Genomic DNA, 22767 nt, shown 5'->3' on the forward strand with positions numbered 1-22767 from the left:
TTTTAATTTTAGTATAGTTGACTTACTATAGCTTATTCATTTCGGGTGTACATCATAGTGATGGCCCCCATGACACGCCTAGTTACCATCTGTCACCATACAGAGTTACTACGATATTTACTGTATTCCCTATGCTGTACACTGTATCCGTTACTAATTTGTTTTGTAACTGCAAGTTACCTGTTTAATCCCCTTCACTTATGTTGCCCAAACCCCTTCCGGCTTCGCCACCTAACAGTTTCTCTTCTCTATCAAAAGAGCCGTGCTTTAAAAATCGAAACTGAAAATACTCGTAACTCGTTAGTAATTATTCCCTGCAGACACCGTATTTGGTATTCCAAAGAGGGGTTAGTTTTAAAGAAAATCCCCACCGGAGCGGAGCTTTCTTTTTCTTCCCTTCCTTTTGCCCTCTTTCTTCTCTTTTGTCTTAGGAACCCAGCTGTTCCTCCGAGTGCCGGGCGCACTGGGGAATCCCGCCGCGCCAGCCTCGGGGACCCTGGCGGCCCGCCCAGCCCGCGGGGCTCCCGGCCACTCCCGCAGGCGCTCGCTCCGCGCACCGCCCAGCCGGCTTTCCCGGAAGGGCGGGCGCGCTGGGCTCCTGGCGCTGTGTTCCACCGGCGAGGCGGGTGAGTGGGCGCCCTGCCCGGTTCCCTGGCTGCCATCCCTGCTCCTAGAGAGGCCCGCGTCGGGGGGAGGCACGGTCCGCGGGGCCCTGCCCACCGCAACGCCGGCAGGGCCCCGCGGGGAGCTCACGGCTCGCTATGGGACGGGGCCGCCGGGACGGGGGTGGAGGCGGGGGCGAGGCAGGTGCGTCAGTCGCCCCTGTTCCCCGCCCATCCCGTTTCCCCTCCCTCTCTCTTCCCCCTCCCTCTCCTTCTTCCCCCTCCCCCTCCCTCTTCCCCTTCCCCCTCCCCCCGTCCCCATCCCCCCACTTCCCCCCTCTCCCCTCCCCACCCCACCCGCCCCACCCGCTGCCTCTGACCTCGTGGTCTTCCTGCGGATTGCTTAATTTCGGAGATTGAAATGTAAAGTGGTCTGTGTTTCCCCACTGTTTCAGTCGTGTCTCTAGAGAGATTAGGGAAACTTGATTCCTTAAGGAGATTTACTCTCCCAGCCCCGTGCAGGGTTTGGCAGTTGTGCCTCACTTTTCAGAATACTCAGGGATTTTCTCGAAAGAGACATCTAAAGGAGAATGGGATGTTTTTCTGTCTATAGAACATGCATACTTTTTTTAAAAAAACTATATTTGTGTATAACCATTTTATTAATGACCCCCTCCGTGGTTCCATCCCCTCATTTCCTTTCTTTTTGCGGCCAGGCAAGCAGGTGGAAAGATTCCGTTCTGTCTCGCCTGGGACAAAGGGATATGAGTACAGGAAGATAGGTGATGATGGGTAGTGGTGGTAACAATGACCACCGATTTAGGGGCTTAAACCCCACAATTTAGGGACACCGGAGTGGCTCAGTCGGTTGGGCGACTGCCTTTGGCTGGGGTCGTGGTGCTGGGGTCCTGGGAGCAGGTCAAACATCCAGCTCCTTGCTCTGTGGGGAGCCTGCTTCTCAGTCTGCCGGACACTCCCCGTTAGTGCTCTCTCTCTGATAAATAAATAAATAAAATCTAAAATAACAACAACAACAATAATAATAAACCAAACAACAACAAACCACAGATTTATTATTTTAACAGTCTGTAGATTACAAATCCAACCTGGATCCCACTGGCCTAAAATTAAGATGTCTGCAGGGTTGCCTTCCTTTCTGGAGGCTACTGGGAGGAATCTGATTTTATGTTTTCTTTCCACCTTCTTTTATATGTTGCCCACCTTCCAGAACTTAGTGATGCCCTTTCTCTGTATAAAAAGGCAGCAACGCGGCTTCTCTATTGACCGTTACTCTGTTGTCACACCTCACTCTGACTTTGCTCTTCTGCTTTCCTCTTTTACTTTTAAGGGTCCTCATACTTATATTGGCCCTACAGATAATTCAGAATGATTTTCATATTGAAGTCAGCTTTAATTCAATTTTAATTCAATCTACAACCTTAATTGTAATTTGACATATTCATAGATTCTGGGGATTAGGCGTAGGTATCTTTGAGAGGGCCATTGTTTTGCCTACCATATAATGACATAAAAGGAAGCCTATTAGCATACAGTCCACTTATGCAAAGAAGGAAAGTATCCAGACCCTAAATATACCAGAAAAAGTTCTAGGAATATTTCGTAGTAGTAGACTATTTATATGAGTTAAATATATTGAGAATCTTCATTACAAGCGCTTAAGAATATAGATTTTTTTTTTTTTGAAGATTTTATTTATTTGACAGACGCAGAGAGAGAGAGAGAGAGAAAGAGAGAGAGAGAGAGAACACAGCCTAGGGAGTGGGAAGTGAGAGAGGGAGAAGCAGGCTTCCCGCTGAGCAGGGAGCCCTATGCAGGGCTCAATCCCAGGACTCTGGGATCATGACCCGAGCTAAAGGCAAATGCTTAAGGCTGAGCCACCCAGGCACCCCAAGAATATTGATTTTTTTTAAAGCAACAAAAAAAGTTACCATTTCTGCTTTCTGGAAACGTAATAACAAAACTTCATATGCTTGGTATGTCCTGAACAGAACAAGATACCACACAATTCTGTAAATAATGAGAGTTTTCATTGTGTTTGCTTATATTATGCTCTGAATAGATGCAAGGAGGAGTGGGCATGGTCCTTGGTCTCAAGGTCATGACCATCTAGTCATGGAAAGTGACATGGGTACAAAAATGCATATGAAGTTTTGTTATTTTATAATTAATTTCTCTGGCAATGAAGAACTTGACTCCTTTTATCCTCTGTATATTTACTTACTTGAAAATCTTCTTTATGTACCTTTGGCTGCTGGAAGCTCTAGGCTTGTCTTGAATATTTTCTGACCCATAGGAAGAATCAGCCATTGTTCCAGGGAACCCTGGTTCCCTTTACTGGGGAATAGATTAGAAACCAAGATCTAGGTGCTCTCTGATCCCCTCTGTTTTTGGACATTGCTGTGTTCACACTAATTTTTTGCCAGTCTTCTGTTTTCTTTTTTTTAAGGAGGAATAAATATTTTTCCTGTTTTTTTTTTTTTTTCCCCTATAGGAATAGTGAGAATTTAGCTACTTGAAATTTTAGAGGAATATATCACAGACTGGTTATTAATGTGCCTTGAACACAATAAAAACAGTTATGATATTCCTTGATTCATTTTTGATCTGGGACCTCTCCATCTCAGCAAATTCATATGCAAGCAAATGTTCTTTACTTTTTTATGCCATAGATTCCTTCCCAGTCTGATAAAGCTCATGGACCTTTAAAAAAAACGTTTTTAAATGTATAAAGAAAAATATATATAATTACAAGGGAAATTAATTATATTGAAATATGGTTATCAGAATATTAAGTAAATTTTTAATATAGTAATATATATCACTATATTACATTATATTATAAGACCTAGTAGTGAGTTTAATAACTGCCATAATTTTGAAGGAAAATTTTACACAAACTATATTTCAGGATATCTGCAATAGTTTCGACATTTTATGAAAATATTTGTGCCGTCTTGGCGACGTTTGTTGCAGGTGCTGCAAATGCAGTGTGGCTTGTTGCCTATATCCGTATTTGAAGGGAATGCTAAATTTCAACCAGAGAGTATTAGAAGTAAAGATGTAATTTTTTTCCTGTTCCGGTGTATGGACTAGGGAGGATCTGTGAAAACTCCAGATAAGAACTTCTGTACATGTAGGGACTCTTGGGTGCCTCAGTCAGTTAAACGTAAGACTCTTGATTTCAGCCTGTGTCTTGATCTCAGAGTCGTGGCCCTGAGCCCGGCATTGGGCTCCAAGCTAGGTGTGGAGCCTACTTAAAAAAAAATTAAAAAGGGGCACCTGGGTGGCTCAGTTGGTTAAGTATCTGCCTTTGGCTCAGGTCAGGATCCCAGGGTTCTGGGATCGAGCCCCACATGGGGCTCTCTGCTCAGCAGGAAGCCTGCTTCTCCCTCTCCTGCTTCCCTCCACCTTGTGTTCCCTTTCTCGCTGCCTCTTTCTCTCTGTCAAAGAAATAAAATCTTAAAAAAATTTTTTTTAGAAAGAACTACTGTACATGTGGAGGGGTTTGGCAGGGGTGCTTTTTAGTCCATTTACATTTGGAAAATACAATAGGAAGAATTGGATTTTTAGACTTTTTCTTTTTTAAGATTTTATTTATGTATTTGACAGAGAGAGACACAGTGAGAGGGGGCACACAAGCAGCGGGAGTGGGAGAGGGAGAAGCAGGCTTCCCACTGAGCAGGGAGCCTGATGGGGGCCTCCATCCCAGGACTCTGGGAACATGACTCAAGGCAGAAGCTTAACGACTGAGCCACCCAGGCGCCCCAGAATTGGATGTTTAAATCAAAATCTTTGAAAAGACCAAAATAGTAATCTTTTAAAATGGGGTACCATATATGATTAAGATGTGAACTTCAAAGGAATATTAATACCTGTCATTTTCTATTATTGTGTTGAAAAGCAAATGATTTTTAGAATGCTTTTATATATTTATAGGTGTGAAAGTTATTTGAAATATAGACTTTATTCAAATATAAGCCATATGATAGTAAAGACTTTGATGATAGGAAAAAGATACAGCAAAGATGAGATGTTTCTTCTTCTGTAAAATAGTAAAAGTTATTTCTTTCTTCTTGAATTTGTGTATATATACTATTTTTAAAAATATTTACTTTTTGAAATAATTAGGTAATCATGGCAGCCGATGAGGATAACAAAAAACAAGTTCTTAAGGAGCCTTTGTCAGATAAAGAATATATGAAAGATGAACAAAGAGAGGTAAATATTACTGTTAAAATTAATTTTTATCTATTAGTTTTGCAGTGAGGGATGTTTTATATATTTTTGCCCAACATTACTTTAAATTTGGGAAGATTTTAGAGTTTTTACAAAATTTGTTTCTCCATTATTCAAGCCTTGTGAAAACAATCATACTTCTATTCTTTTTCTTACAACATTAGCTGTTTTTTCTTTCCCTCCATCCTTTCTTTGATTTGCACCCAGATGTTAAGAGCTTAGTTATCAATTATATGATCAGACCCAAGAGAAGATGGAGGCTCAGGTGGCTTAAGCCACTTACCCAGGGCCATATGTCTGACCTGTAAAGGCAGTTGTACTGTGGGAATCCAGCAAAAACATTTTTTAATTGCAAGTAACATATGTCCACAATTACAGTGCAATTTACTTCTTCATGTTTTAAAGATTTATTTATTTACTTTAGAGAAAGCGCATGAACAAGCCTGAGCTTGTGGCGAGGAGGGGCAGAGGGAGAGGGAGAGAGAGTCATAAGCAGTCTCTACACAGAGCACAGAATCCAACACAGAGCTCTCTGTCTCATGAACCTGAGACAATGACCTGGGCGGAAACCAAGTCGGATGCTTCCCTGACTGTGCCACCCAGATGCCCCTCTAGTGCAACTTGAAAGGCATATTGTTGTCACATAGCCAGGAAAGGAGCTGCTAAGATTCAGGTCTGGCTCTCAATCCTTGCTCTGCTAGACAAATGTCTATGACTTTGGTCTAGTGTGAAAGGTAGTTTCCCTGCTTGTATGAAGGAGATAATAATACTTGTCAGAAGTAGGAAAATCTGCAGTGATAAGTGTGTTTTTTGGCTTTTATCAGGGTGATAGGAAGTTAGCTTCTTTAATTCATTTAGAAAAACGAGGTCAGGGGCTGTTGAATTTTTTGATGTTGTTTGTTTTAGAGATTAATTGATGAAATTGTGAAGGAAAATACTCAGTTAAAAAAGGAGATCCAAAGGCTTGAAACTGAGTTACAAGAGGCCACCGGAAACTTCCAGGTACCTCTTTTTTTTGTTTGTTTTTTGTGCAGGGGGGACTTATTTCAAATGTTATTTTTATTTTTTAAAAACTTTTTTTTCAATTATTATTAACATATATTTTTTGTTTCAGGGGTACAGGTCTGTGATTCATCAGTCTTACACAATACATAGCGCTTACCATAGTACACATCCTCCCAATGTCTGTCACCCAGCCACCTCCTCCCTCCCCGCTCCCTCCACTCCAGCAACGCTCAGTTTGTTTCTTGAGATTAAGAGTCTCTTACGGTTTGTCTCCCTTTCTGGTTTCTTCTTGCTTCATTTTCCTCTCTTTCCCTGTGATCCTCTGCCTTGTTTCTCAAATTTCTTACATTAGTGAGATCATATGATAAGTGTCTTTCTCTGATTGACTTATTTTGCTTAACATAATACTCTCTAGTTCCATCCATGTTGTTGCAAATGGCAAGATTTCATTTTTCTGAAAGCTATTATTTCATTGTATATACATCTTCCACATCTTCTCCATCCATTTATCTGTCGATGAACATCTGGGCTCTTTCCATAGTTTGGCTATTGTGGACATTGCTGCTGTGAACATTAGGGTGCATGTCCCCCCTTTGGATCACTACATTTATATCTTTAGGGTAAATACCCAGTAGTACAATTGCTGGGTCGTAGGGTAGCTCTATTTTCAACTTTTTGAGGAACCTCCATACTGTTTTCCAGAGTGGCTACACCCGCTTGCATTCCCACCAACAGTGTAGGAGAGTTCCCCTTTCTCCCTGTCCTCGCCAACATCTGTTGTTTCCTGACTTGTTAATTTTAGCCATTCTGACCGGTGTGAGGTGGTATCTCATTGTAATTTTGATTTGTATTTCCCTGATGCCAAGTGATGTTGAGGCCTTTTTCATGTGTCTTTTGGCCATTTGGGTGTCTTTGCAGAAATGTCTGTTTATGTCTTCTGCCCATTTCTGGTTACATTATTTGTTTTTTGGGTGTTGAGTTTGGTAAGTTCTTTTTTTTTTTTTTTTTGAGATTTTATTTATCCATTTGACAGACAGTGATCACAAGCAGGCAGAGAGGCAGGCAGAGAGAGAGGAAGGGAAGCAGGCTCCCCGCTGAGCAGAGAGCCCAATGTGGGGCTCGATTCCAGGACCCTGGGACCACGGCCCGAGCCAAAGGCAGAGGCTTTAACCCACTGAGCCATCCAGGTGCCCTGAGTTTGGTAAGTTCTTTATAGTTTTTGGATACTAGCCCTTTATCTGATAACGTCATTTGCAAATGTCTTCTCCCATTCTGTTGGTTGTCTTTTGGTTTTGTTGACTGTTTCCTTTGCTTTTTATCTTGATGAAGTCCCAGTAGTTCATTTTTGCCCTTGCTTCCCTTGCCTTTGGTGATGTTTCTGGGAAGAAATTGTTGTGGCTGAGATTAAAGAGGTTGCTACATGTGTTCTCCTCAAGGAATTTGATGGACTCCTATCTCAGATTTAGGTCTTTCATCTATTTTGAGTCTATTTTTGTGTGTGGTATAATAAAATGGTCCAGTTTCATTCTTCTGTATGTGACTGCCCAGTTTTCCCAACACCATTTGTTGAAGACACTGTCTTTTTTCCTTTGGACCTTCCTTCCTGCTTTGTTGAAAATTAGTTGACCATAGAGTTGAGGGTCCATTTCTGAGTTCTCTATTCTCCTCCATTGATCTGTGTGCTTGTTTAGTGCCATCTCAGGTACCTCTTTAGCATTGGTGGTATAGTCGTGAGCATAGCTGCCTTCCAGATACCTCTTTAATGATTTTATGTATCACATTTTTAACTGACACCATTTTTCAGAAAAACCAATTTAGTTATACAAAATTCACTTTTAAAACATTGTGGTCATTGATGGCACCATTGTTTGTAATAGCCCCAAACTGAAAACAACTCAACTGTCCCTCCATAGTAGAAAGAATTATTAATTTGGGGTATATGCACACCATGGAATCCTGCACAGCAATGGGAATGAATGGACCACAACTACGTGCAGCCACATGGACGAATTTCATAAATACAATGTTGAGCCAGAAAAGATAAAAGAGGGCACACCATATACTTGCATTTAAATAAAGCACAAAAGGAGGATGTTAGCAATTAGTATCCTGGTTACCTTCGGAGGTACCAGGCAGCCGAAGGAGGCTTCTGGGGTGTTGGTCATATTCTGACTATTGATCAGGGTTCTGGTCACATATGTGTGTGGTCGCTTTGTAAAATTTCATCTGGCTGTGCATTTCTGATAATATACTTTTTAAAAAAGATTTTATTTATTTATTTGACAGACAGAGATCACAAGTAGGCAGAGAGGCAGGCAGGGAGAGAAGAGGAAGCAGGCTCCCTGCTGAGCAGAGAGCCAGATGTGGGGCTTGATCCCAGGACCCTGGGATCATGACCTGAGCCGAAGGCAGAGGTCCTAACCCACTGAGCCACCCAGGCACCCCTGATAATACACTTTTAAAATTTATGTATATATTTTTGTTTTTCTGTGTATATATATGTTTGCTCAAAAACAAAAAAAAGATGATGGTCATGATCAGTCACTTTTGGATCAAATTCTTGTCTTCTCACTGAGTTTCTTTATTGTTCTTCTCATGCAAGTAATTTAAATGAATTTCACAGTTAAAAAAAAAATGATTGTATATCTTCACCGTTTAAATTCTCTCCTAAATTTTCCTGTACTTGAATTAGCTAAGCATTCACCCTTTTTTTTTCTTCATAATGACTTGTATTTTTAAAAAAATATTTTATTTATTTATTCATGAGAGATAGAGAGAGCGACAGAAAGACAGAGGCAGAGGGAGAAGCAGACTCCCCCAGGAGCAGGGAGCCTGATGCAGGATTCGATCCCAGGACCCAGGGATGATGAACTGAGCTGAAGCCAGGAGCTTAACCGATTGAGCCACCCAGGCACCCAAGAACTCACGCTGTTAAAAAAAAAAAAAAAAAATCCTGTCTTTAGTTTTAATGCTTAGAACATTGTCACTTTTTGTTTCTGAAATGGGGGCTAAGATACTGAATATCAGGAAGTGGGGTTCACCATGTGTATGGGACTTAGCGAACACTGTTACAGTTCTGGTTACTTCTCAGACTGGAGAGGAATCACTTAATCCTACAACTCAAAGGGCCTTAGGAACCGAGCCAGCTCAGCTGATCCAATTTACAGAGGACTGAAACTGTGGTCTAGGGAGCATAGGTGAGTGGCTCTTGGCCAAGTGTGCCCAAGACCGGAATCAGGCACTCTAATTCCAGAAAGCTCTCCACTTTTCAGCATTATATTGAGTACTTCCACAGTGTTGGGAAAACCTCTGCCTTTTCTCAGACACTGCCAATTATTTTTGAAATTGGATTTATGCTGATCCGAAATTCTATGTAGGTTATCTGTGAAGATATAGAACAAATGTGAGATTAGGTCAAATAACACTGAATATTTCTAACCCCTTTGTGATAACACAAACATTCTCTTTCAGCATATAAAATATGGGAAATAGAAATGCAAACAACAGATTCATTTGTGCATTTATGTATAATTGTATATGCCTGTTATTCCCAATGATTTTAAACAGATAACTACAACCATGTAAATTTATCTTTCAGATTACGAATTTTGCTGATAGTCTCCCTTCACATTTTTATAAATCTAAGTTTGATAATGGTTAAAAAGTTGATGGACAGGTGTTGGGTAAGGGAGAATTTAAATTTGATAAATGTTAAATCCTATAATTCAGGAGTCTTTGTTTTTGGATAAAATTATCTGGGTTTACTATCAAAATAAACCTGGTATATACTCAACTCTAGTTTATACTGCTTTGTAGTGAGAGTAAACGTACTGTCTAATGATTCCCTGGTAAGATAGCCTGTTATTGGAACAGTTGTTTAAAAGGTGCTTAACTACAGGAATGATGTAGGCTTTAGAATCGAACACTATACAATATTGGCTAGTTTAAACATTGATTAGAAAAAGTGAGAGATTATGTATTTATAATTTAATCTGGGGAATAATATTAAAGGATCAGCATCTGATTACATTACTGAGTACTTACCTAGGAAGAAGTCATTACTAAGGTTATGAAATAAGACCACACTGCATTTTGTGGGATTCTGGAATCAGTGGAGAATGAATTACTGGATGTACAAATCACATTTTCACAAGAAGGGCTTAAGTTATTTCTTACCTTGATTTTAATCAAACATTTCTGTTTATTAGATTAAAGAGGATATTCCTGAAACAAAGGTGAAATTCACATCTTTAGAGAATCCTGAGAATGACAGCCAGTTTTTAAATATCTCCTGTTCATTTCAAGTGAGCTCACAAGTTCTTTATGAGCTGCAGAAAGGACAAGCCCTTATCACCTTTGAAAAAGAAGAAGGTATGAGTAACGCTAAAAAATTTGACCATGTTACTTTTTGGAAAGCACGGAGACTTTCGGAGAGCTTTCTTCGATATTTGATCTATTGTTTTACAATTTTTATATCTATCATTTCATCTCATCTCATTGTGACATCTTGGGGCAGATAGGATTATCCCTTTTTTTTTTTTTAAAGATTTTATTTATTTATTTGACAGAGAGAAATCACAAGTAGATGGAGAGGCAGGCAGAGAGAGAGAGAGAGAGGGAAGCAGGCTCCCTGTGGAGCAGAGAGCCCGATGCGGGACTCGATCCCAGGACCCTGAGATCATGACCTGAGCCGAAGGCAGTGGCTTAACCCACTGAGCCACCCAGGCGCCCAGGATTATCCCATTTTATGATGAGAAAACTGAGACATTAAGTGCCTTGAATGTGATCACTTGTTCAGAACATGACGCCTCTGGGACTCAAGCCCAGGTATTGTTATGTCCAATACCAGCATCTTTCTACACCTGCTACCTCCAAGTGATGCTAGTAATAATGTTTTAAGCTGGCAGAGCTCTACTCAGGTCTCAGAGGGTTCTCACAGACATCTCATTTTATACTCTCATGACTCTGTGAAAGCAGTACAATAGGAGAATTATTATTTACATCTTATAACTAAGAAAACAAATTCTTGGGTGTTTAAATGACTTACCTAAGAGCACATTACTGGTGAATGGAAAAAGCCCAAGAGTCAGAGATTTGGGAAAGGGACCTGATGTTAGCTGAATCTGCCATGGTGTAGGACCCTGTTCAGCGCTGGGGGCACAATAGGACAGTCTGGCCTTCAGTGCCAACTTAGTCCATTTCTAGAGTGTGATTTGGGTTGGGTTCTTTCTGAATCTCAGATTTTTATGACAGCCTTTGTGGTAGTACCTACCTCATGGGTTGGGTTGAGTATTAAATGAGAAACGCTGACATAATATTTAGCACGGTGTCTGACACATAATAAACACCTAGTAAATAAGAGCTGTCGTTGCTACTCATTAAGAATTTTCCAGATAAAGAAACTGAAACTTTAAGAAGACGAAGAACTTGCTCAAGGTCTATATAGATAAAAATTGCAAAACTGGGAGTCAAACCCATGAGTATCCATGTGCCTTGTACTAGACCAACAGTGCCTGGAGCAGGCCACTCTTCCAGGCCTTTGGTTTTCTATTTGTCCAGTTATGGGGTGGGGTCAGATGGTCTTAAGCCTTTCCAGTGCTCAGATTCTGATAATCTAGGATTATAACTTGTATCTCCTTACACCTGGTATCTCACTATAGCCTGCAAATAAATATTAAAAAGAAAGGCATTCTAGCAGGTCAGCATGTGAACATACAGTTGGTTCACCATGGGTCCACCCTGGATCTACCTTTGAGCCGAGGGCAGAGGAGGTGGCCAAGGGCGCTGTGTTGTCCGTTGGCAATGGTAATGGGGATATAACCAAAAGACAGAAGCGAGGATTTGGGAGGCAGGGATTCTGTGCAGGAATGACCCGAGAAGGCTGGAACCAGGGTTGTCTTCAGAAACAGCTGCATCGCTGCTTCCATTCTGGGCACGGCTCTGAGGTCTTGCTCTCCTGGGACAACTTTGGGCTTATACACAATTAAACAGGAGTTGGCCTTTGATGGAGTTACAAAAGTTGAAACGCAAGTGGTCCTCTCAGCTGCGTCAGATAACCAGATGTTGGAGGTTTGGGTGGGGGGTGTGGGAGGGAAAGGGCATCATCTAAGTGTTACTTCATTGACATTTTCTGGTATTGTTGCCTGTTGTCATTAACAAACAAAAAAATTGTAATTCAAGTTATCGAGTCATATCATGGTACAATGAGTACGAATTCCCACATGACAACGCCCTGCCTTTTAGCCTATTTCTCTCTTCCTTCAGCTGTGATGTGTGTGCTGTCTGTCATACACGCATGTGAGATTTATAAGACCGGGAGTGGGCATCTCTCATCTTCATGACAAATTAGAGTAAGCATCTCTGTATTAACAACTGAAGTGTTATAAACTCTCATGTCACACAATTAAAAATAAATGCACACCCACATGCATCTTAAACTGAAATATAGTTGCTATCTGGAGTTCTAATGATTTTTGGCATAATTACATTACTGAGCCTCTCCCATTTGCACAAATAAATTAGATTTGATAGTTTTTTGATTGGTAGAGGCTATCATTTTAGTAAAGTGATTTCAAGAGCATTTTAACAAAAGTAGAATTCCTCATTAAGTATAGCAAAAACATAGAAAAGACTCACCCTTTGAGAAGTTGACAAATGATAAATAAGATTGTCAGAATGCCACTGACCCACACAACTTTTTCCTACTTACTCAACATGGAAGAAGTTTCTGGCTGTGCTTTAATTAATGTACTAAGGGAATTCTCTCATTCTGTCAACAGGGGAGTTCTAGAGGGTGTGTGCTGTGCTGAAATAATATATGAATTTCTGAAGGCTTACCAGGCTTATCTCTTAGGAGATGAGTGTAGAACTTGATGACACTTTTGCATTATAGCTTTTTTTCCAGTTCCTGAGAAATAATTAATGCATATCACTAAGTTTAAGGTATATGACATGATGGTTTGATTAATGTATATTGTGAAAGTGACCCAGCAGGTACAGCCAACATCCGTCTTCTCATATAGGTGCAATAGACAGAATTCCCATAAATTCAACAAAAAAGGAAAAAAATTTTTTTTTTTTGCTTGTACTGAGAACACTTAGGATCTACTCTCTTAATAGTTTTCCTGTATACCACACAGCATGTTGTATGTTACATCCTTGGTACTTTTTCCTCTTATAACTAGAAGTTTTTACCTTTTGATTACTTTGTAATTATTGATGTATTTTGACATTCCAACATTAATATATTTATTTGCCACTTTGGCGGCAAGACCAATAACACTTGGAAGTCCTAGGAAAATTGTTAAAATTAGATCCTTTAAAATGAAAGGAAAGTTAAAATTTTTAGGATAATTTGTTCTTAAACTGAAAATGAAAATGTTTATTCAAGTATTGGCAGTTCATACTCCCAAATATTTTTTTAGTTGCCCAGAACATCATCAGGATGGGGAAGCACCATTTGAAGATAGAAGATGTAGATGTGGAGGTTTTGGCCAAGCCAGTTCCATTAAATTCAGGAGTCAGATTCCAGGTAACATGGGGATGATCGCCTTCTAGATTTCTATCAGGTGTGAACACTTTTCTCACCCCTGTTGCTGAGTGTGGAATGATTTCCCAGGTTCATGAAGCGTACTCTAAGGTGAAGATCAACGTTACTGAAATTCCTGACGGATTGCCCGAAGATCAGATGAGAGACAAGCTAGAACTCAGCTTTTCTAAGTCCAGAAATGGAGGCGGGGAAGTGCTCTGCGTGCAGTACGATAAGCCGTCCGGCAGTGCTGTGATCACATTCATGGAACCTGGAGGTATTCGCCCAGTTAGGCAGTTACAGAGTGCTTTACCATTTAAATTATGTTCTGCTGTTTCTTTTCTTTTCTTTTCTTTTTTTTGATTTTTTAAAAAATTTATTTGACACAGAGAGAACAAGAGTGCACAAGCAGGGGGAGAGGGAGAGGGAGAAGCAGGCTTCCCATGAGCAGGGAGCCTAACTCGGGGCTCCATCACAGGACCCCGAGATCATGACCTGAGCCGAAGGCAGATGCTTAACCCACTGAGCCACCCAGGCTCCCCCTTTCTTTTCTTTTCTACCTTTTTTAAAAAATCTATTTATTTATTTTCAAGAGTGACAGTGAGTGAGCTGGAGAGGAGTAGAGGAGAGGGATAGATACTCTTCTTTTTTTTTTTTAGGGTTTTATTTATTTATTTGACAGACTGAGATCACAAGTAGGCAGAGCAGCAGGCAGAGAGAGAGAGAGAGAGGGAAGCAGGCTCCCCACCAAGCAGAGAGCCCAATCCAGGGCTTGATCCCAGGACCCTGAGATCATGACCTGAGCCAATGGCAGAGGCTTAACCCACTGAGCCACCCAGGCACCCTTATGAACTGCCATTCCTAAAAGTGTTCCTTTTATACTTCTTTTATTTGGAACTTAATAGATAGCATAATGAGAGAGGATTTTTTTTTTAACCTTATAAAATGGTAGAGTACTGAAAATTATTTCTGGGAACGCTCTTGAGGAATATTACGTATAATGAGTATATCAGTCTTCCTGCATCCTCATCACAGGCCAGCCAAGGAGCCAGGTGTTCAGAAGTGTATCTCTTCTGATCTGCTGCACGATTCTGGAGATAGACATTATACTCATTCTATTGAGGTGAAAACTGAGTCCTTGGAAGGGCAAATGACTTACCCCAAGTTACAGAGGGTATGTGGCAGAGAAATCTAAAAATACATATGTATGAGACTGTCACTTCTATCCCACCTGTTTTGACAGATGAGGGTCTCTTAGGTGGAGGGAATAGATTCCGGGGAAGACAAAGGGTGATTGTAAAGAACAGTTAGACATCTGTTCCCTTTATAGATAGAAATGGATCTTTACCAAATCATCAGAGGAGGGCTTACATTCTTATGGTTAAAAATGTAGAATTCTACAGCTGCTTTTGTTAATATGTTCAAGTGATTCTCCATGGTAAAAATATCTTGCTCGGGGCGCCTGGGTGGCTCAGTGGGTTAAGCCTCTGCCTTCGGCTGAGGTCATGATCTCAGGGTCCTGGGATCGGGCCCTGCATCGGGCTCTCTGCTCGGCGGGGATCCTGCTTCTCCCCACCTCTCTGCCTGCCTCTCTGCTTACTTGTGATCCCTGTCTGTCAAATAAATAAATAAAATCTTAAAAAAAAAAAAAATCCTGCTCTAGTTAATTCAGTTTGTAGGGTTTCCCCTGGGTTTGCACATACAATAGAAATTCAGTTATACAACTGAAAAGCATTGACTGATTGTTTTTTCATAACGGAGTAATACATTCTTTTCAAAGAAAATTGAAATAAAAAAGAACATTAATTTAGCAGAAGTGGAGACATTTCATTAAAATTCCCTTTCTTCTACTATGTGGTTAGGTATGGTTAGTTGAATGTCTTTCTAGATTTTTCTGGAATTGCAGGATCATGTGGTGATTCTGTGTTTAGTGTTTTGAGGAATGGCCATACCATTTTGCACAGTGGCTGTACCATTTTATACTCCCACCAGCAATGTCCCAGGGTTTCAGTTTCTCCACATCCTCACCGATAGGGACCTGCCCTCTAAATCACTGCACCATATTGCTTCTTCCAGTTGGACTGGTGAGAGAAGAAAAAAAGTGATAGGATATTCCTAAGAACTGTTTCTGTTCAACTTTATGCAATCGGAGACATTATTATCTTTTTCCTCTCTAGGAGAAAAATGCTGCTAAAAAGAAATCTGATTATTCTTTGTGTTAGAGGAACCTGATGAATTTCTGTTATTTGCCTTCATTTCTAGATGACATTCAGATCCTCCTGTCCTTGGTTAACATCCTTATGTCAGTTTACTGAATAATAATACATGATATTATTCAGTAAACTGACATAAGGGGCTGAATAATATCATGTATTATTATTCAGTAAACTGACATAAGGATGTTAACCAAGGAGAGGAGGGATCTGAATTATAGGATAACTAAGTGATTTTATGTATGAAATATATATTATAGTAATACAGTAATTTATTATATAAGTCTATATTTTTAAAATGTATATGCATAGTATTCTTTCTTCTTTTTTTTTTAAGATTTTTATTTATTTGTCAGCGAGACAGAGTGAGCACAGGAGCAGGGGGAATGGTTAGAGGTAGTGGTTAGGGGAGTGGTTAGAGGTAGAAGCAGGCTCTCTGCTGAGCAAGGAGCCCATTGCCTGATATGGGTCTCGATCCCAGGACCCTGCAATCATGACCTGAGCCAAAGACAGACACTTAACTAACTGAGCCACCCAGGTGTACCTATATGTATAGAATTCTAATCATAACTTCAGTTATACCTCTTGAGAAACTGGGAAACTCGCTGTCTTGTTAGGATGGGCATGTTACTCTTTGCAGATGGTTATTGCATTTTATGTAGTTCAAGATAGATCTGTCTGAGGTCATACAGCTCTCTGCATTGACTGCAGTGGATAGTTCAAGACAGAAGGATCTATTAAGCCCCATTCTTATCTGGTCTTGTATTTTTCAAAATTATATACTGTGAAGTAGATTGCAGAATTTTCAAAAACATAACCACTCAGTTCACTATTTACTGTAATGTGCTGTTTGAAGAAAGTTTTAACTTTGATTAAAAATGTCTATGGTATAAAGAAGAAAATAATTTTTTAAAAATTTACTTCTAGTTGCTGACAAGATTTTGAAAAAGAAAGACTATCCGCTTTATATAAATCAAAACTGCTATAGAGTTACTGTTTCTCCATACACAGAAACACACTTGAAAAATTTTCAGGTAAAGTCATCTCTTTTCTTTCACTTTGGGGATTTATGACTAAACCCTACCTCACAAAAAAAAAGGGAAAAGGTGTGAGTCTATTACTGTTTCATCTTTAGTGAGCAATGTCAAAATAGTTTCTTCATATCCGTTTGGTGCAAAATAAGTTTGTCTTTTAAAAAAACATTTTAATGCAAAACTGTACCTCATTTAATTTCTTACATACTTTTTAAAACTTGGAATTACTCAGATAATGGTATAATATTTTTGTTTGTGGAGACATAGCTGTATTTCTCTCATGTGTCCACTATCCTTAAAAATAATTCTTCCAGGAAGCCAGCTTCTCCCTCTCCCTCTCCCTTCTCCCCCTGCTCATGTTCCCTCTCTCGCTGTCTATCAAATAAATAAATAAAATTTTTAAAAAATATAAAAATAATTCTTCCTACTCATTTTCTCTGAACTCATTGTCTGTACCCCCAACCTATTCCTTTTTTCTGTTCCTACTTAGGTATTAAATGACACCCCCATCTACCTGGTTCACCATCCTGAAAGTTACAACTCATGCTGAATTCTTCATTTTGCTTTATCTCTCGCATTCGTTTGGTCACTGGCATCTCTGACTACCACTTTCATGGCCTTTCTGTCCATAGAGATGCCCGTCTTTCCTCTATTTATCATAGTGCCATCAGCGTTATCTTTCTGAAATTCAGATCTGACTTGGATATTCTCTTGCATGAAACAGCTTACTAAGGCTCCTGGTCTCTTCTAAGATAAGGTCCAAAATATGCAGCAGAGCTCTATAAATCTAAAGTTCTGCAATTCGAAGCTCTCAGAAAATTTTTTATCTTCCTAATTTTCCTTTTCAGGTGTTTTCAGGAATATCAGAGAGGACAGTGCTTCTGACTGGGCTGGAAGAACTTCAGATGACGGATATAGAACTTTTAGAGGATTTAGTTAACATTCATTTCCAACGGGAAATGAACGGAGGTGGAGAGGTGGAAGTGGTCAAATGTTCTCTAGGTCAACCTTGCATCGCATACTTTGAGGAAGAGAGGAATGGAATGATCTGAATATTAGAGCCTGTGAGCCCAAATCACTGCCAGTATGTGACAAAAATGGATATCCCTTTCCCTTTAAAGAATGGAAGTCTTTTCATTCTTTAGTGGCCCTTTATTCTTAGATACAAAATATCCATGTTTCTGAATTCTTTGTTTCAAACCCTGTTGCATGCTTACCAATGCAGTAAGTGCACTATATTAAAAAGTTTTGTTTGTTCATAAATTATGTGGATTGGTGCCATGTCCGTTGAAATCAACCATAAGTGATGCAATTGTCCCCCTGCTGTGTTGGCTCATTTTGTAATGGGCATATGGGCCAATTGTCTCTTGGCCCCAAATCCACCAATATGCAGACTTGACTCTTAACCTTTCCTGAAAGAAACGTTACATTCAGCTGTTTGTGATTTCCATAGACTTGGACTTTCAAGGGACTTCAAGAACAATGATTTCCCACTTTCCCCTTATATAGCATCTTCCCCCACAGGCCCAGATATATTTTTCAGAGCTGAGTGTGGTCTTTCTTTCTTTCTTTTTTTTTTTTTCAAGATTTTATTTATTTGACAGAGAAAGATCACAAGTAGGGAGAGAGGCAGGCAGAGAGACAGAGAGAAACAGGCTCCCTGCGGAGCAAAGAGCCTAATGGGGGGCTTGATCCCAGGATCCTGAGACCACGACCTGAGCCAAAGGCAGCGGCTAAATGCACTGAGCCACCCAGGGGCCCCGAGTGTGGTCTTTCTACTTAAAATTTTCATCGCCCAGAGTGCCAATTGTCCCCTGATTCTTTACAAAACATCTCCAAATAGAACTTGTAAAGACCGTAATTTTCTTTCATTTACACTTAAGATGGAGAAAGTAAGTTTAATGGAATGACACACTTGGAATAAAGGGAGAAGTAAATGCAAAGCTAGAGGTTCATCACTCATCAGCCTAGATTTCAATCTGAAGACGAAAGCAGAGGCCCTGTGCTGTAGGGACTTACATTTTAGTTTGAGAGCCTCCCAGTTCATTAACATCCCACTGTTTGTAAGTTGTAGAAATTAAACTGTATGTTGAGAGGTTCCTGTTCAGAGAAGGTGAAATTCTCTTTGGTAAAGAACATTGGAACAGCTTTTATCCTAATACGGTGTGTTCCATAAAGAGCCAAGAGCAGAAGGAAATTCATATTAAAGTGCTGGCAGAAATTAAATGCTTTAGAAAAGATTCTAAACCTAAATGTACCCAATGCTGCTGCCTGCCATCTAAAATAAAGAGAACGTTAAAAAAAAGAAAAAAGCTTGGTTTGCTTTTGGTATTTTATTTTTAGGTTTTAAAGTCGTTATGCTACCATTAGAAGTACTCATTGCTTTCACGTGTCTCTTTAGAATGAGACATGGTACCTGGAAATTGGGCAGCGTGCACTCTTCATAGTCACTGTTTTAGGGGAAAAAAAATCTCTCGTGTCAGTTGTTCTTTGGAAATGGTAAAATTAATTCAGAATATTAAGAAATATTAAGAAATGTTAAGAAAAATTGAAAGAACTTATTTAATTTTGATTGATACAGTCTCATTGGCACAAAAGGTGTCATTTTTAGTCTGTGGCAGGCTGCCAGTCAGAAAGAATTTTTTCCTAATATTTAGGATGAGGTTTGAAATAGTCACTTTTGTTGTCTTTGGGGGCCTTCTTCAGGCAGTAGAACAGATAATTTAATTCAATTCCAAATATTCACAATGGTTTTTTTTTTCTTTTTTTTTTTTAGATTTTTTTAAAAAAACTTATTTATTTGACAGAGATCATAAGTAGGCAGCGAGGCAGGCAGAGAGAGAGGGGGAAGTAGGTTCTCTGCTAAGCAGAGAGCCCGATGTGGGCTTGATTCCAGGACCCTGGGATCGTGATCTGAGCTGAAGGCAGAGGCTTAACCCACTGAGCCACCCAGGTGCCCCTTCACAATGGTTTTTAATAAATATTTCTTCTTGTAGAAAATTGGACTTTTCCCTTAGGCTCCTTTCACCATTCCACCCTTGTGTGATCTGGCTAGATTTCAGAAATCAAGCATTGGCTTTCCTGCTTATTTCTAGAGTTTTAGAGATTTTATAGAAGTAAAGTTTGTCTTTGAAAATTTACCAAAAGAGGGACACTTCCTTCAGCTCAGGTCATGGTCTCAGGGTCCTGGGATCGAGCCCCACATCGAGCCCTGCATCGAGCTCTCTGCTCACCAGGGAGCCTGCTTCCCCCTTTCTCTCTCTGTCTGAGCCTGCTTCTCCCTCTGCCTGTCAGTCTCCCTGCTTGGGCTCTCTCTGTGTCAAATAAATAAATAAAATCTTAAAAAAAAATAAAAGCCCAAAATGTAATGGGTTTTCTAATCTATTTTATTTTTTTTTTAATTTTTAAAAAGATTTTATTTATTCGACAAAGTGAGGGGGGGGGAGTAGGTTCCCTGCTGAGCAGAGAGGCTGATGTGGGGCTTGATGCCCCAGGACCCTGAGATCATGACCTGAGCTGAAGGCAGAGACTTAACCTACTGAGCCACCCAGGCACCCCAGGTTTCTAATCTATTTTATTTTGGTCAGCTTATATGTACTAATAGCCACACTGACAGTTTTTTCTAGACTCACGTTTTATTATTATTTTTTAAATTATTATTACTTTTTTATTGTGTTATGTTAGTTATCATACTAGACTCACTTCTTAGAGTTGCTATAATTCTCTGCTTTCTTGGTCCTATTCTTCTCTCTGTCTCTTTACTTAATTGTAGGTACTTTGGTCTATCAGACCACTTACAGTTTCTGTTGCCTGAGCCAGTTTGTCTAGCTGAAATTCAGCAGCCTGCAATTGTTTTTGTTGTTGTTGTTGTTCTGAGGGACTTTAATTTGTTCAGAGATCCAAAGCTTGATTTTTGATTTGATCTTTGCAATAAAGTGGAGCCTTTGTTACTCAAAGTTTTTATCATTTGAGAATAGAAGTATTGTTTCTTCCATCCTACATGTTCCCATATTTCCAGATTTCTCTATTCCCTTTCATTCTGGCCGATTCTTTTCTAAGCTCATTTCTTTTTTATATTACATTGTCAAATGCACTCAATAGTAACAGACATATGCTACTAATTTTGCTTTTTCACACCATTAAAAAAAAAAAAACTACAATCTAATTAGGTACATAATCTGCCTTCCAAGCTATCACATGTGAAAGCTTTACCAAATGTTTTTCCACTACATAATATGAATCACCAACCTTCTAATCTCTGATAATTATTTTCTAATTACCTGCCTCTCAACCAAAGCCATGTATTTTGATTGTGTTGTGGATTGTCTTTTTTTTTTTCTTTCTTTTGAGTTTAGCAATGCTCCAGAAAACCAATTGTATATCAATCAGGATAAATTATATGATATCTGTGTGGCAAATTAAGTCTTAATTTCAGAGACCAGAACAAAATTCTACTCCTTGGTCCATGATGGGTCAACAAAAAGAATGCTCAGGGTAGACATTCACAGGGACATAACAGCAACCACAAACTTTTTTTTTTTTTTAAGACTTATTTTTTGGGGCGCCTGGGTGGCTCAGTGGGTTAAAGCCTCTGCCTTCGGCTCAGGTTATGATCCCAGGGTCCTGGGATTGAGCCCCACATTGGGCTCTCTGCTCAGCAGGAAGCGTGCTTCCTCCTCTCTCTGTCTGCTGCTCTGCCTACTTGTAATCTCTGTCTGTCAAATAAATAAATAAAATCTTAAAAAAAAAAAAAGAAATGAGAAGGGTTAGAAAAATTAAAAAAAAAAAAAAAAAGACTTATTTATTTATTTCAGAGAGAGAGAGACAGCAGGAGTGGGAGGGGCAGAGGGAGAGAGACTCCCTAGTAGACTTCCTGCTCAGCACAGAGTCCGACTGAAGACTCCATCTCATGACAATGAGATCACAACCTGAGCGGAAATGTGGAGTCAGACACTTAACCGACTGCACCACCCAAGCATCCCAGCAGCCATCAATTTACTGCCGGATGTCATGCCAGAAGAAAAGAGCTTTGAAGGGTCTTGAAATAGCAATTAAATTCTTGGTCCCGCAAATGTCCCTTTCATTTGCAACTCAGCCAGAACTAAGTATATGGCCCCACCCAACCATAAAGGAGCTTGGATGTATAATTCTACTGTATGCTTGGAAGGCAGGAAGCCAAAACTGTGCAATGAATAGCGTTAATGATATCTGGTTGGTATTGAAAAAAAAAAGATGCTCATTCTTGAAAGATACACAAAGTATAATCACACCCAGATAATGGTAGCATTTTTATGTCCTTTCCAATTCTTTTCCCCCAACCATATATCACATTTCATTTTGTGACTATACCCTATTTCTAGGGTTATTATTTCTCATTGTAGGACATTAGATTGCTTCCAATTTTCCACATTTATAAGTGCTTTGATGTAAATAAACCCTTTTATATCCTGGAATACAAATGTTTTTCTGCAATTCTAATCTTATCTCACGGTGATAATTACTAGGTTGATAGGGTGAAGGATATAAATTCTTTCAAGGATCTTGATATATATGGCTGCAAGTGCTTTCCAGAAAGGTAGGCATCAGTGTGTACTCTTTTTTTTTTGAAAATATATCTATTTATTTGACAGAGAGACAGCGAGAGAGGGAACACAAGCAGAGAAAGAATCAGCTCCCTGCTGAGCAAGGAGCCCAGTGTGGGGTGGTGGGGAACCAACATCCCAAGCCCCTGGGATCATGACCCAAGCAGAAACCAGACCTTAATGACTGAGCCACCCAGGCGCCCCTCAGTGTGTACTTTTATTTTAAGTACAGTAAGGACAATTTCATTGCTCCCTTTCAGCATTGGGTACTACTCCTTTAAAAATGATTTTCTTATTATGCTATTTTTAGAAGTCTTCACAATATATACGTCTTATGAAATTAAATAACAAGATACAGATGAAATATCAAGTAATGGGTTTCATTTTTTTTTTTTTGCTATCACAAATTAAAAACATCCAGGAAAATGTCAATTTCATTTCCTTAAGCTACGATTCAGAGCAAAGTGCAGTGAGATGGGAGGCCTCGTAACTGGGGCTGTAAGAGATTAAAATATTTTTTTGGATGCCTTTTCAGTAATAAGCTGC

General features: G+C 39.7%; 1 protein-coding gene across 5 annotated transcripts; it reads left to right on the plus strand.

The window, feature by feature from the left end:
• The first annotated feature begins 303 nt into the window (after positions 1–303).
• Positions 304–17902, plus strand: NMI (N-myc and STAT interactor). 5 transcript variants are annotated; one of them, XM_013051911.2, is made up of 8 exons: positions 308–626; positions 4752–4841; positions 5766–5861; positions 10073–10235; positions 13289–13395; positions 13483–13669; positions 16533–16639; positions 17488–17902. In XM_013051911.2, the coding sequence occupies exons 2-8, from the start codon at positions 4758–4760 to the stop codon at positions 17689–17691; spliced, it is 948 nt and encodes a 315-aa protein (XP_012907365.1). In that variant the 5' UTR covers positions 308–626; positions 4752–4757; the 3' UTR covers positions 17692–17902. The 5 variants fall into 5 exon arrangements, with proteins under 5 accessions (XP_044922657.1, XP_012907365.1, XP_012907366.1 ...); XM_004743825.3 differs by lacking the exon at positions 308–626 and adding an exon at positions 647–807; XM_045066722.1 differs by lacking the exon at positions 16533–16639 and having other exon boundaries at positions 304–626.
• Positions 17903–22767: the final 4865 nt, after the last annotated feature.

This window comes from Mustela putorius, unplaced genomic scaffold, assembly GCF_011764305.1.
Source record: "Mustela putorius furo isolate JIRA1106 unplaced genomic scaffold, ASM1176430v1.1 tig00003869_pilon_pilon_pilon, whole genome shotgun sequence".
Lineage (NCBI taxonomy): Eukaryota > Metazoa > Chordata > Mammalia > Carnivora > Mustelidae > Mustela > Mustela putorius.